We start from the raw sequence: 15,444 nt of genomic DNA on the forward strand, positions 1-15,444 counted from the left end.
CAGAAGGACTTGGGCTTTGTGATTAATTATTACTAACCGAAAATTAAGCTAAAGCTCATAAAATTAGCAAAACACCAAATTACTAGTTTGTACAAACATTTCCTCCCACTTCTCAATTTTTCTGGCTTTTTCTAAAAGCAATTTGCAATAATTAACAAGAAAAACTTATCCACATAAAATTACTTTTTTTTTTTCCGGTTCCCCTTTTGGCCTCTTCGATTTGAGTATGATTAACCCAACAGAAATATTCACTGGGGATGTGCTATCTACACATCCTAGATTACTTTTCACACATTCTTGTTAATTTTTATCCGTTGATCTTCTTCAATTCAGCCGATTTAACGATCGAAAATTAGAAGTATGTGTGAGAAGTAAAAGAGGATATGTGAATATCACATCCCTATTCACTTGACCCCTGCTCCAATTTTCCCGCCAAAAAAGCATGCGGGACAAGATCCGGGCCATTAAAGCCCACCTCCTTCGCCTTGATCCGACGACTTGCGTGACATCTCAACTTCCATTTTCTTCGTTCGAGGAATCGCTCACCGACCGAGATATCCGGTTAGTGTCCGAATCTAAACCAAAATAAATAAAGATGAAAATTTATAATTAAATTAAAATTGGAGAAAATTATTATAATGGAAATTCAAATTAAAATTACCTCGGGAGGCATTGAAGGAACGCTTGCAATGCAGGATGGCGCTTTGGATTCCATCCTGCTGCTGAAGCAGCGAATCATCACTCCTCTGCGCGATTACGGCGGCCGATGGAGCCGCGGCTACGGCGGAGGAAGCGGACCGGCTCTTCCCCAAGTGCTTGCAGACCACTCTCAACCCTGCCGGAAAATTCCCATGCTTCTGACCACTCTTCGCATTGCTCGCCGTCACCGGCGGCGGCTCTGAAACTTCACTCTCCGACTGGGACTTCTCGGCCGGATTCGAAGCCAGCGCCGTCAAGCCGTTCAAGTTGAGCTGCCCGGACATTCTCAGCTTCTCACCGTACCTCTTTGAAACGCGAACGTAGAGAGGCTTCACCATTTTCAAGTACTTTTGCATTACCTCTTTGGGAAAGCGCTTTTCCTCAGAAGCCGATTCTTCAGAAGCGCTTATCGGCGGCGGCTTCCGCTGGGTCGTATGCGACTTATTAGTTGCAGAGATTCTGGAGCTGTTGTGTCTGGCAAACAAAGACACAATGGGAACCTCCTCAACCTTGAATTTCACCGTGAAAAGCTTCTCCTGCTGCTTCTGCTTTTGCGACGGTTCCTCTTGCGGTGGCTTTTCCTGGGGTTTTTGGGGCGGTTCTTTCGCCACCGCCGCAACAGATCCAGCCGCCGGCAGCTCCGTTTTCCCTGGTTTTTCCGATCCGTTTGAATTCGACTTCAATTTCTTCAAACCCAGCATGAAAACACGAAATTTGGTGGCCGATTTCAATAATGAGACGGCGAATTGGGGCTTGGAGTTAGATTCTTCAGATGGGTTGAACTCAATCGACAAGGGCTCGATGGGCTCAAGCTTCCCTTTGAAGAACAAGTCGTCGGAGGGAGAGAGAGTCAGATTCGGCTCGACCGTTCTGTCCTGGGTCGACCCGGAAGAGACGGTGAAGTTAAACTCCTCGTCGTCGCCGCCACCGCTGTCGTCTTCTTGCCGGACATCCTCGTTGCAGCCATCTTCTTGCCGAGCTTCCTCGTCGTGGTTTTGAGCAAACGCTTCGTCTTCGTCGGGGACGGCGAACTCTAAGTCGAAGAAAGGCCCGTCGTCGTTGTCGCTGTCACTGTCTTCGTCGTCGTTTTCGGCGACGGCGGTGAGGATTGTGGTGGTGGGTGAAGTGGTGGTGGTGGTGCGCATGTTAGCAGAACCAACCGTGACACCGCCGCGCCAGTGCTTGAGGAAGCTGAAAGTTTCCATGGTTGGGAGAGCCAGTATAAGGCAGAAGAAGTGGGTATACTGAGTAAAAAGAGAGAGGAAAGAGGCAGGGTTTGCTTAGATGAATGGGTTTGCGGAGGGAGAAGAACCAGTACCGCTACTGAAAATGCAAGTGACTGGGGTAGAGAGAGAGAGAGAGAGAGAGAGGGGGGGGGGGGGGGGGGGGAGGGGTAAAAAAAGCGGAGAGAGAGTGACTGGGGTAAATTTTTCATATAAAAATTTAATCGATATTTCACCATTAGACCTTGCATAATATTCACACTACTGAGTAGTATGTACCTAAAAATGTTATTAACGCCTCTGATTAATCATAAAATCAACAAATTAAGTGAGTTATTGCAGCGATAAGCACCCACGTGCACTGTGGGTACGTAGCCTATATGTGTAAGCAGTGACTGCACTTAACATTTCGTCTCTCACTCTTTACATTACAACCTGTGAAGACAGTATGCTCGTGTCTATATAACCACAACTAATTAGTTCTCATTTCAACTGTGATAGAACCCATATTGCACATGATTAATTACTGATTTCTGAGTTTTGGGTCAGATATAGCCGTGGCAAAAGGTGAAGTCACACTAAAAGAAAATGAATTGTTAGGAGCAGTCAATTAGGGACAGATTTAAAGAATCGCATCTATTAATGAGTTTTTAAAAGAATCGCATCTATTGATATGGCCAAGCAAAAGGCAATGCTGTTTCCAATTTCAAGTTCATATAAATTTTTGTGTTTCATTGGTCGTTTCGTGTTAATAATCTACAAGCATGTGTAAAATGCAAGATTTTAAAAGACTCTAGACGCTAGTCGGGTGACGGATTGGGACCTAGCGCCTAAACGGTTAGGCGGGGTCTAGGTGGCCGCCTATGCAGACTAAGCGAATTTAAGTAAATATATTATATTTCCTGTAAATAAATATCTGTTTATACTTAAAATATATATAATTTCATCATAAACTAAAAAATATAATGACATATATAGTATTGAAACATAATGAAAATATAGGGAACAAGCATATAATGTATGTTCGTTCAACTATTCAGTAAGTCTCTCACAATTTATTGAAAAAATAAATAAAATACAAAATGAAAGTTATCTATTTATATCTAAGTAATTCTCAACCTAAGCGGGTGCCTAGGCAGATCTTGGCGAGCTATGCGGGTGCCTTAGCAGGTCTAGGTATTAATCGGAGTGGTGACCAGCTGCCTAGTGCCTAGGCGGGGGCCTAAGCAGCGTTAGGCCGAGATTTTTAGAACAATGATAAAATGTAAGAACATGTCATCGTATACAGCACAAAACATCACGATAATGACAGTTTACTGTGCAGTTACTCTACAAACCTCATCACACTCTCCGAAACCCATCATTCTATACGTTAATATTACTTGACACCGATATCGTGCCCCTTTTTTCAGAATACAAAAGCACAGTGGCATGGTGAAGTTTCCATGAAGGGAGGAGTAAAAACACAAAGAATGCGAGAAAACAAACAGAGCAGGCTTCAATCCCTTTATTTACGCCTTTACCTTTGAACTTTGAGACTACACAAAGCTCTCTGGTCGAAAGCCTGCATGGGTCTTGAAAGTGAGTCCTTTATTACCCAAAAAAAAAAAAGTAGCAAAGTTAGACCTGGTTTGGTACTGAAGTGATTCTGAAAAAAGCTGCTATCAAAAAAGGCTGGGAACTGATTTTGTGTTTGGTAAATACTCAGCTTCAGCTTTTTTTTCACAGTTTTGGGTGGAAAAAAGCCAAAAACAAGAAACTGCAAAACCCAGCTTTAAAAAAATCGGTTTTTTTCACATCTGTTTTACATAAAAGTTTACCAAACACTCTAATACTGTTTTTTTTTTTTTTTTTTCAAAAGCACTTTTACAAAAAAGTTTACCAAACACTCTGCTACTTTATTTCACAACTGCTTATTCTCACAGCACAACAGAAGCAGTTTTTTTTCAAAGCACAACAATACCAAACCAGCCCTTAGACCTTTGACATTACTTCAACAAACTAGGGTATGAATACACTTCCACACAATTAAGAGCGTTTTTAACTACATTTGGTAAAATAAACTTAAATATGGTCTGTGTTTGTAAAATATTTCTAAAAAAGGAAACACTTTCAAGTATTTTTCCAAACAGTACTAAAGCATTGGAAATTAAACTTTGACATTGTTAATTAAATAATTTAAAGTTGGTTTGGGGTTGCTTAAATTTTTTTTAAAATAGCTTCTAAAAACAGTTTTGCCTTTAATGTGTTTGGTAAATGAAAAAAATGTTTTTTTTTTTTTTTTAAATTATGGGTTCAACACTGTTACAGTGAATCCCTAAAAAGTATGATTTTTTATAATTTTATTACGTGAAATTACGGGAATACCCTAGGGGCAAAGTATGATTTTTTTAGGACACATGTGATTCTCGTATATTTTGTTATGTTTCTCGACATATTTGGATAGAGCTCGATCTTACAGACGCGTAGGCACAAGTAGAAGTGAAATTGGGGTTACGGTTAAAGTTTTGTTGAGTTGCGAACCCGAAAGTATTTGGAATAAATCACTATTTTAATTATCTTACACTATATTTTTATTATTATTATTATTATTATTATTATTATTATTAAATGATTTTTTATGATATATATGTGTGTGTGACTGGTGGAAAAAGGGGAGGGAGGAGATTGGGCAGAGCTGCCCAATCGAAGGAGAGAAGTGGAGAGGGCTGCTACCCTATCAAGAAGAAGGAGATGAGGATTGGGCGAATGGGAGAGAAAAGAAAGGAGAGAAAAGGAGAGAAGGGGGTGCGGGGGATCCCTGACCCGCGAGTGGGCGACCCGACCCAGTCGGGTTTTCTTGCCATTTCCAAAGGGTTTTAGCCCTTCCTCCGGCAAATCACTTCAAACTACCACTTGGAAAACCATCCATGACTTTCCCTCTCCCTATTACACCCCGAAAATCAAGAAATTTGGCCTTGATTTTGGGGGAAACCTCAGCGGTGGGTGCGATGAACCTATGCCTTCGATTCCCCCAATTCTAAAACAATTCCATCCAATTAATACCACCATTAGACTCCCCTGAGGTTTGGAACAAAGCCCATTCATTGGTTGGGGGCGTCAAAGTTGTTTTGGAGACGAATCAAGAACACTAAAAAATAAGGCGGTTCGTGGCCAGTTTGAGGTTTTTCCGGCCAAATTGGCCTTGGCCGCAGGTATAAAATTTGCTTTAATCTTTGAGATCTTCATTTCTGTAAATTTTGAGAATTTTTAGAAATAGTGGAGTTTTCCAGCTGGTACGACGTACAGACCACTATAAGTGGTTCCGACTTGTAGGTGAACCGTGATCATTCGCACAGTTAACACATGATCGTAGCACTTGAGCGTATTTATTTACACCTAGTCCTGTTATATAGACCACTTTAGGTGGTTCTGACTCGTGTGCAGACATACTTGTTGAGCTATTGATTCAGCCGTACAGGTCATGTTAGGTGACTCCTGCTGACATATTATTTGCATTGATTATAACACCTGGCTTACATATTTTATGCTGAGATATTTGACATGGCATATATGTGGATTATTCTATTTTGAGCATGGTTTTGATATACATATGTATTCTATATTCTGGGAAATTATATAGGTGTTACAGCGAGGGGTTAGTACCTTGAGAAGAGAAATGGTTTTGCAAAGCTTTGTTTTCGCCCATTCACATTTTCTATTTTTGCACCCCTCCAGATTCTAGTATCAAAGTTTCTGTATCGACGATAAATTGTGGCACTTCCAGTGCACGTGGCTTTTTTTTACGGTATAATCATTATCTTACCTTATTGTACTTTACTTATGCTCTGTATCACATGTGAATGAGCCCATACCTGCTCACCGGGCACTCGTGTATTTAGGCGCTTTTAGGTTTAAATTTATTCATAATTTGCCCATTATCACAGCTTATGGCTTTGTCACCTTATTGGTGACGGCCATCACAGCTCGATTCGAAGTCCTAGTGGATATTCCGGGTCGGGGTTTGTCAAAAACAACAGAAAACAGAAAATACAAGCAGCTTTAGACATGCTTCTCAAAAAACCTTTTTTTTTTAAATACCAATTAACGAAACTTTCATATTGACAATTCTAGCCCGTTCTTTTTTTCTTTGCTAAAAACACTTTTAGTACTATAGTTTACAAAATACTTATATGTTTTTTTATTTACTGTTGTTATTCTCATATCACAACAGAAGCAATTTAAAGAAAAAACACAACAACCTCAAACTAGCTCTTGTTAGTATGACTTTTATCAGCTGTTCAATATTCTAGAATTCTTTTTTCTTTTTTTATTATTTGGGTTAGAACAATTTTCTAGATTAATAATGGGAAGCGTTATTGGCACTTCAAAAATCTCATTCTACACTCCTCACAAATGTATTTTTCTTTCTAAATATAGAAAGTTTGGGAGTGTAGAATGAAGAATTTGGAGTGCCAATAACAATTCCCTTAATAATTATTTATTATTCAAACTACTCAGTAGTTCTGAAATATTAGGCAAAAATGCTCTATGTGGACACAAAACCGCATGAAGATATGATAAAGAAAGAGGCAAGATCTTGTTACCATTACATTAAGGTCTAGTTTGGTATTGATGTGCTTTGAAAAAAAAACTGCTTCTGCTGTACTGTGAGAATAAGCAACTGTGAAATAAATCAGTAAAGTGTTTGGTAAACTTTTTTGTAAAAGTGCTTTGGGAAAAAAAAAAAAAAAAAAACAGTATGATAGTGTTTGGTAAATTTTTATGGAAAACAACTATGATTGTGTGAAATGACCAAAAAAAAGTATAACACTAGATATGCCATTAATTTAATTTTCTTAACAAATAAAGGTGAATTATTAAATATACTTTATTTTTAAAATAAAAATATTTATAAGCTTTATCTTAAATATTTATAATTAAGATATTTTAAAAAAATAATTTTTAATGCCTTAAAATTAATAAATCTCTTCTCTCTCTCTCTCTCTCTCTCTCTCTCTCTCTCTCTCTCTCTCTCTCTCTCTCAGCAGCCAAGGCGCAGCCTTCGTGAACAACCTTCCATTTTCAAGGCGTTGCTCCATTTGCTCGTCCGTCATCACCTTCACGAACAACCCTCCATTTCCATTTCCAATCCCATCATCTTCTTCTAAGTTCTGCAAATTCTAGTCGATTATTTGTTGTTGCTGCTGCCACTCCCCCATCATCCTTTCCAATCAATTTGCTGAGTTGCTTTTTCTTCAACTCGCTTTTCCTCTTGGGCGAGTGGTCTGTGGACGCGAGGAGCGAAAGGGAAGAGAGAGCTGATTTAAAGTGTTTTGCCAAAATAAGCTGTTTTACCAAAATAAGCTGTTTTGTTGAAGCTGCTATTTCCAGCTTCTGGTTTTCAGTTTTTTTTCACCCATAAGTTTGAAAAAAAAAGCTAATTTAAAGTGTTTACCAGACACTTAAAATGCTCCAACTTTTTTTCATACCCATTTTTTTAAAAGTTAAGCTAAGCCAAACTAGGGCTAAGTTAGTCAGCAACAAGGCCACAGCTACGAGGCTCCAGCCAAGGACAAGTAGTAAGCACAAGGCGTGCTATTCAACAACACGTGGTGGACATGCAAGTAGGGGGCATGGAATTCGAACTCTATGTTGAGTGATATATGGGATTTTAAGGAAAGATTTTTCAGTGTGACCGAAACACGAAATAATATACTTATTATTATGTAAATTGTGAGATATGTGTGTTAAAAAATTAATAACTTAAAAAAAAAAATTCTCACCACTTATATAAAAACACATAGTATATCACTCGTGTTCCAGTCACAATGAATTTTTTTTTCAATATAAGTAGTGATATTCACACACATATATTTTTATTTTTCACACATTCTTTTTAATTTGCAATAATCTGATCGAATGAAATAATGAAAATCAATAACCAAAATTAATAAAGATGTTTAAAGAGTAAAATACATGGGTGAATAACATTACGCTTCCAATATTTCCTCTTCGCATTAAACAGCCTTGACCTACAGCTTCCCCACCACAAAACAAGGGACTTTCTTAGATATATGAGTACTTTGAATATTTTGACCGTTAGTTTTTTATTTAGAAATATAAAAAATCAAGATTTAACAATTAAAATATCTAAAATTTCGGAGTGGAACATTAAAATCTAAATTTTTTAACAGAAGTCCCAGTTCGTTTTGTGAAGTACATATGAGTTTATTGTTTAAAGGATGTGTTATTCACATACTCATTTTTACTTCTTACACATCCTTTGTAAATGTTTGCTTTTTGATCTTCTTTAATCAAATTGGTCCAATGGTTGCAAATTAAGAGGGTTTGTGAGAAGTAAAAAAGAATGTGCAGATAGCACATCCCTTATTTAAAAAGCGGTCCCACAAAATGACTAAACAACCCACAAATCTTTGAATGGCTACCGGTGGGTCTTAGGTATGGTTTGGGGTTAAGGTGATTTTAAAAAAAAACTGGTATGAAAAAAAGCTGGAAGAGTTTTTGGAGTTTGGTAAACACCCCCAAAACAGCTTTATTTCAAAGTTTTAGATAAAAAAAAAAAAAAAGCTAAAAATGGGAAGCTGCAAAAGGCAGCTTCAAAAATTAGCTTCTTGTGAAAACACGAAGCTACAGTGATTTTATTAATGAAACTTCCAAATTCCCAAACCTACCTTCACTTTCTGGTTCGAGCTCTCTTTTTCTAGCTCTCTCTCTCTCTCCGTTCAAGCTCGATCTCTGCCTCTCATCTAGTTTGAGCACTCTTCATCAATAAAAATGTAATTTTCCTTTTTTCAACCTTTATTTCTGGGTAATTAGAATATTGAATTGAATAATTGGAAGGTAGAATTGGAAGATTTAGATTTCTGGGTAATCTGGGTGATATGCGATTCTAGGTAATCTAGGTTTCGAAGTGATGTGATTGACGACGATGAACTTCTTCAACGACATGGAAGACCACGGCTCCACCATGGCCATGGAAGCGCAAACCCGATCTTAGTTGCGGTGACCAGCCTGATTGCCCCAACAAAACCCAGAGCTTGAAGTTCCCCATAACAGTCCATTGGCTGCCTAAACTAAATTCAAACCCCACAAAATTTCAACAACAACTCCTCCATTGGCAAAGAGAAAACCAATGAGTTTGAAGCCAAGGTTGACCTCGAAGACAAAGATGAGGAGGAAGATTATGAAGAAGAAGAAGAAGACGATGAAAAGTTTAATGGGATCACAAGGGGAAGGGGATTTGAGAGATGACAAGGGCAAAGGGAATAAAAAATTCTGATTCCATAATAAAACAAAAGATAAAGAGTAATAGTTTTATAGTAAATAGATATTTTAAATGCTGAATTATATGTTGAATGTTGGATTGTGATTTTTTGTTAAACGTTGGATTATATGTTTAAGTTAAAGTTTATAAATATTTTTCTTTTAAAAATAAAGTATATTTAGTAATTCACCTTTATTTGTTAAGAAAAATTAAATCAATAGCACATCTAGTATTATACCATTTTTGATCATTTCACATAGAACTATTTTACATAAAAGTTTACCAAACACTATCATATTGCTTTTTTTTTTTTTTTTTTTTTTTTTTTCCAAAAGCACTTTTACAAAAAAGTTTACCAAACATTCTGCTGCTTTATTTCACAACTGTTTATTCTCACAGCACAACAAAAACAGCTATTTTTCAAAGCACAGTAATACCAAATCAGCCCTCACTTTATCATTTTGAAGTTAATTTGTTACTCTTCTTAGAGCAATTCTACTGTAAAAAATGCACTGGCAACCAGCCCATTTAATCCACTCAAATGAATAGTAATTTACCCCAATGAACAGTAATTGGCCAAATGTATCTTCAGCCCTAAAAAATGCGCTAGCCTAAAGTCTAGTCAATTCATATTAAAATATTATTAATTTTTTTTTATTAAATAATAAGAAAAATATTTATAATTTCATATAGGATTTTTAACCAATCTGGTCACACCGCATGTCATTACCTGAAAGTACTATTTTGTTGATAGATTTTCGATAAGATTTTGATCCAATCCCGATGCCCCACGTGTCACTATCTGTTTACAACCCCTTAGAATAGATTTCGATAAGATTTTCAACCAATCACGTAGTGCCACGTGGCATTATCCACAACCTCATCCTTTCTTTTGTTCTCCATATACACCCTACATCCATCCTAATTCATACACCAAATTCAAACTAGCTTAGAATCCTTCTTCATCGTTTTTAAATCTTGAGTTTTTGCAATATCTTATTCAAGGAGTCCATGGCTGGACCTCTGAGCTATGCGTATTCTGATACGCCTTACTCTATCCCTAGAAAATCATGGTCTCACAAATAGTAGAACTCCACCAGTTAGGAGTTGCCAAGGCAGTTAAAATGTAAAATTACAAAAACTACGTATTATAAGTAACATAATTATCCCATTATTATTTTCATTCATAATGATTGGAATTCGATGTGAAAACAAAGTGTTGGCTGTCTACTACCTAACGCTCTTCCTCTCCTCCATTATTCAAACTTGGGCCGGCACCGTAAGATAAACTGCCGGTCCCAAGCCTGGATAAAGAAGGAAGAGGAGGGCATCATGTAGTTGACAGTCGGCACTCAATTTCTCACGTCGAATCTCTATGATTATGAAAGAAAATATATTTTAATAATTGGAGGTAACCAAAGACATGGCGGAAAACCGAGTTTAGTAGCATTATAGGATTCGTGCAGCCAACCTCACTTAACGTGATAAGGCTTCGTTTATTTTTATTTTAATTTTTTTCAAGAAAAGAAATTCATTAAATAGAAGAAACTCTAGTACAACCAGTTCCATAAGCATCAAACAACAGAGCATTCGAAGCTTCAATCAGGATACAAGCATCCCAACTATGAAGGTTAACGGACTTGATACTAATAGAAGCTAAAGCATTCACCACAAAGTTAACTTCCTTAAAGATATGATATCACCTAACTTCTTGAAACGAATTGGCGCACCTCCTGACATCCTCAAGGATAAATCTCAAGCTCCAAGGCTTCTCACACTTCCCTTGAATATCATCGATGGTAAGTCTAGAGTCGCCCTCAACGATAATATGGAAAAAATTCTTCCTCGACGCCCAACAGATAGCTTCCTGTAGCGCCTAAGGCTTGGTTGATGCTATTGTCTGTATATTTTCATTCATAATGGCAAATTTCCCAACAAGAAAAAACCAAATCAATTAAAAAAAAAAAACAATAACTTGTATGAGATTTCTACACATTATCTATGTGACATCCACGTGTGATGCTCGTCGGACATGGACGGCTCAGATCCATCAATACAGAAAATAGAATATTCAGATTCATCCATATAATATCACCCATTGATTCTGCAATTAACAAGTGGAATTACCCACGGGTCGCATAAAAAAGGATAATCTTATTAATTTTCCGACCAACCAGAAAACGAATTTAATATTTGCTTAAGAGCTAAGATTTCCATGGGCCAACTATTTTCCACACGTGGCCGCACGCCATAGGTCCAACAATGTCACACGCGGTCCATGATTTTAGACAACGCCCTCTCCTTCCGCCACGTACATAGAACTCCGTGGCCAGACCAACGGAGAATGTCGTCAAGTCTAACCGCCGTTAATTTTAGCGGCTCTTATTGCGTAGCGTTTGGGGTTTATAACCCCGCCTATTTAAACGGCGCAAACAGGGGAGAAAAAGAGAGCGACTGAGAGTGAGAGGAAAAGAAACGGGAAGATCGGCGAGCGAGGGTTTCGAAACGGGAAGTTTTTTTTGGTTGGGGAATTGTGAAACGGTAGCGTTGTTGAGATGGCGGAGCATGCAGACGAAGTGAAGGCGGCGGAGTCTTTGTTGGACAAGGTACCGGACAAGATCCACGGTCACGATTCGTCGTCGGCGTTACCGCCGTCGGAGGCGGTGCGCGACAAGGGCATTGGCGGTGGCTATTCGGCATCGTTGAAGTCCAAGGTTAACAGGCTCTTTGGGAGGGAGAAGCCCGTACACCACGTCTTCGGTGGCGGAAGAGGTAACGTTTCGCAATCGAAACGTTCTTTCTGATCTTTCTGCTAATGGATCTAGATCTGCTGAGGCCTTGTGATTTTGTTTAATTGCTAATTAAGATTTTGGTATTTAATTAAAGTTGGGGTTTCCTTGTTAATGTTCTTAATTCGCTTCTGTGTGATTATTTTGTTAAGTTTTGATTATTGTGAATAAATTAAGTTGGGGTTACTTTGTTAATTGTGTTAATTGGCTTTTTAATCCTTTTCCAGTTTTGCTAATCCAACTGATTATTAAACTGAACCCTTTCTAATCATGTTGCAATTTTGTGTCGAGTTAACATTTTGTACAATGACTTGTTGATTACGTGGTTTGGATTTTCACAATCGAAAATTTACAAGAAATGCAACCTTGTAATTTTGGTTTGATGAAAAATTGATTGACATTCTTTTTCCATTTTTGCTAATCCAACTAATTATTTAACTGAGCCTTTATAATCATGTTGCAATTTTGTGTTGGGTTAATTTTTTTGCACAATGACATTGTGATTATACGTGGTTTTGTATTTTCGTAATTGGAAATTTTTAAGAAATGCAAGTTTTTGTTATGGTTTGATAAAAATTGAATAATTATATGTTGCAGCCGCTGATATTTTCCTTTGGAGGGACAAGAAGGTGTCGGCAGGTGTTCTTATCGCCTTAACGATCATATGGGTTTTCTTTGAATGCTTTGAATACCATCTGCTGACTTTGGTCTCCCACTTGTTGATTATTGGGATTGCTATGTTGTTCTTGTGGTCCCACGCTTCAACCTTCATTAAAAAGTAAGAATTCCTTTGATTCTGTATTTAATTGTTCTGTTTGTTTTCGGGGGCGATGGTCACGATTTTATATGTTCTGAATGATTCACTTAGCAACAATTTGTTACATTCAGGTCTCCACCCCACATTCCACAAGTTCAAATTCCTGAGAAGCCGGTTCTACAGATTGCGTCTGCAATTACATCAGAGATCAACCACGCTCTTGTTATCGTGCGGGAGATTGCATCTGGGAAGGATTTGAAGCAGTTCCTCTCTGTATGTTTATTGCCCTCTAGCTCTGTCTTTTCTAATTGGTGCTGTTCATGTTCCACTACGATTGATGATGATGATGATTTAATTGTTTCTCGATTTGCAATTTGTTTGTATATAATCATGGCATGTATGAATTGCAATCTGTGCTCATATGAAAGGGATGATCTTTAGAACCTTGTTGCTGACTTGATTGTTTATGTTTTTTGTATTTGTGAATGGTGTTATGATCGATTAGGTGATTGCTGGCTTGTGGGTTGTGTCCATCTTGGGGAAGTACTACAACTTCTTGACCTTGGTCTACATAGGTAAGGAAACCATACATTGTACATATCAGTTATGGCTGCCATTTTCCATTTCTTTCTGCGCGTGTTCTTACCATGGTGTTGATTCTTTCTTCACAGCGGTCATTTTGCTCTTCACACTTCCTGTGTTCTATGAGAAATACGACGACCAGGTGGATGCAGTTGCGGAGAAGGTACTGATTGAGATCAAGAAGCAGTATGCAGTATTTGACGCAAAGGTGCTTAGTAAAATTCCTAGGGGGCAGACGAAGGCCAAGAAGTTTTAGAGTGGTTGATATGCAGCCGGTTCTATTAACTGTGTTTTGCCAGGGTGTTGTGCACATTTTGTCCATGATTGCTTAGGATCCTCGTCTCCATTTCATAGTTCGCGAGTCCGCTGGATTCACGGTGGGGATGAATTTGTGAATGTGTTTTTCATACTGGTTTTCGCTACGTATATGATATTTTCGGTTACAGTTTTCATGGAGTTTTTGTTATGTGTGACCTGGTGATCATGCTAGTACATTTCAAATCAATGACTTTCTTCTTTTGCTTAATGTCTATGCTTGGATGGAATGATTTGCAATGATTTGGTGATTGTTTCTCTTTTTGGTATTCGATAATACGCATTGCCATCTTATCAAGAATAGAATCCGTACAAATCTGCTTAAAAGGTTATGCCTTCGCTTTTTATTATTTTGGAAAATATTGCTTTGCTTCTTATCTTCGCATACGTAGGCGTAGTCATATTCTCTAGATTGGATGTGACCTTATGCGTTTGTGCTTTCTTCGCTTCTTATCTTCGCATATGTGACCATTGTCATATTCTCTAGATTGGATGTGACTTTATCTGTGCAGTTTAAATTAATTTAAAGTAAAATATTGTTTGTTAACAAATTCTCATTCCCTTCTATTGTAACAGAAGGAAATGAAGTTGGTTAAAAAGATTACAATTTGTGAACTTCACTTTGCCTATCTATTCTTATCCTTTTTGACCTCTCCTTCATATACTATGTTCTTTTTATGTAAATTTGTAGAGAAGGATTAGGCGAGAACAGTCGTGTGATAGGCACCCACCCTCCTTCAGAGGAGGAAGGGTCATTGCACCTCCCCCGTCCGTTCCCCCTCTACTAGTTTTTATTAATAACATGAAGACAAATGAAAAGGTAAAACAAGCGGGGGAATTAGGCGAATACTCGCTGAAAACAATTAACGAAAGCCATATGTTATGGGTTAAGAATTCTTCAGCTTCTTGAAATTGCTTTTCCATAATTCTGCAGTTCATATTTCATTGCTATTATCCACCTCCTCATCCTCAATCTGCTCCTCATGACCTCAAACAGAAGAATTGAAGCCCCACAAAGTTTCTTCCATAAGACGCCTCACGAAAGTACCAAGTTCCACCACGTCAAACTACTATTTGTTGCACCAAAATTAGCAAAATCATCTGCCAAACAATTTTCTTCCCTAAAAGTATCCGAAAAACGAAAGCACAAACGAGCAAGGTACCATAAACAATTCACTCAAGGAACCTTGAGAAACCAAGGAACATCCATGGAGCGAGCTGATAGAAGGTGGATGACATGCATAGAATCTGTCTCTAACCAAATGTGATGTCATTCTTTATCCCACGCAATCTGAATTGCCTCAATTACAACAATTGTACTCCGATAAGAAGATGAGGAAGCAAATGCTCCGAAAAAAAGAAGATCACTGGAGTCATCAAAAACATCACCACTACCACCTGACCATTCCGTTTACAAGACCCATCTATGTTAACCTTAATCCACTCAACGGTATGCAAACGCCAAAACACAGGCACAAAACTAAGAGCATCCGAAGAAAGGGATGAAATTCATAACACAGAGAATATAGGAATCGATGCATGACCAGTGAAAGAAGAAAAAGCAATAGAAGTTGATTTCCCCTAATGCCTTAAAAGACTACGTTGGGATGGGACAATGCTGAACTTTTGTTATCAATGAGTTCACCATATTCTCCTTGTTCACCTACACTGTGGACTTGCAAGTATCCTTGTTAGATCCACGAGTTCACCATTCACTAGATAGGCAGAGTGATTAATCATAATTCATTTTATTATGTCTGCAAACAATACTAAACTACTTCATTTAAAATTTTAATCTGTAGACATTGGCGT

General features: G+C 37.9%; 2 protein-coding genes across 2 annotated transcripts; one reads left to right on the forward strand and one right to left on the reverse strand.

Annotated features, from left to right (window-relative positions):
- Nucleotides 1–510: 510 nt before the first annotated feature.
- On the reverse strand, nucleotides 511–1,904 carry LOC137712249 (probable membrane-associated kinase regulator 2). The gene is made up of 2 exons (XM_068451359.1): nucleotides 662–1,904; nucleotides 511–575 (listed from the first exon to the last, which is right to left on the reverse strand). The coding sequence occupies exons 1-2, from the start codon at nucleotides 1,902–1,904 to the stop codon at nucleotides 511–513; spliced, it is 1,308 nt and encodes a 435-aa protein (XP_068307460.1).
- A 9,713-nt stretch (nucleotides 1,905–11,617) lies between these two features.
- LOC137713231 (reticulon-like protein B2) lies at nucleotides 11,618–13,843 on the forward strand. Its single transcript, XM_068452512.1, has 5 exons — nucleotides 11,618–11,961; nucleotides 12,576–12,756; nucleotides 12,867–13,008; nucleotides 13,241–13,310; nucleotides 13,407–13,843. The coding sequence occupies exons 1-5, from the start codon at nucleotides 11,745–11,747 to the stop codon at nucleotides 13,571–13,573; spliced, it is 777 nt and encodes a 258-aa protein (XP_068308613.1). The 5' UTR covers nucleotides 11,618–11,744; the 3' UTR covers nucleotides 13,574–13,843.
- The last annotated feature ends 1,601 nt before the right edge of the window (nucleotides 13,844–15,444 follow it).

This window comes from Pyrus communis, chromosome 13 (assembly GCF_963583255.1).
Source record: "Pyrus communis chromosome 13, drPyrComm1.1, whole genome shotgun sequence".
Taxonomy (NCBI): Eukaryota; Viridiplantae; Streptophyta; class Magnoliopsida; order Rosales; family Rosaceae; genus Pyrus; species Pyrus communis.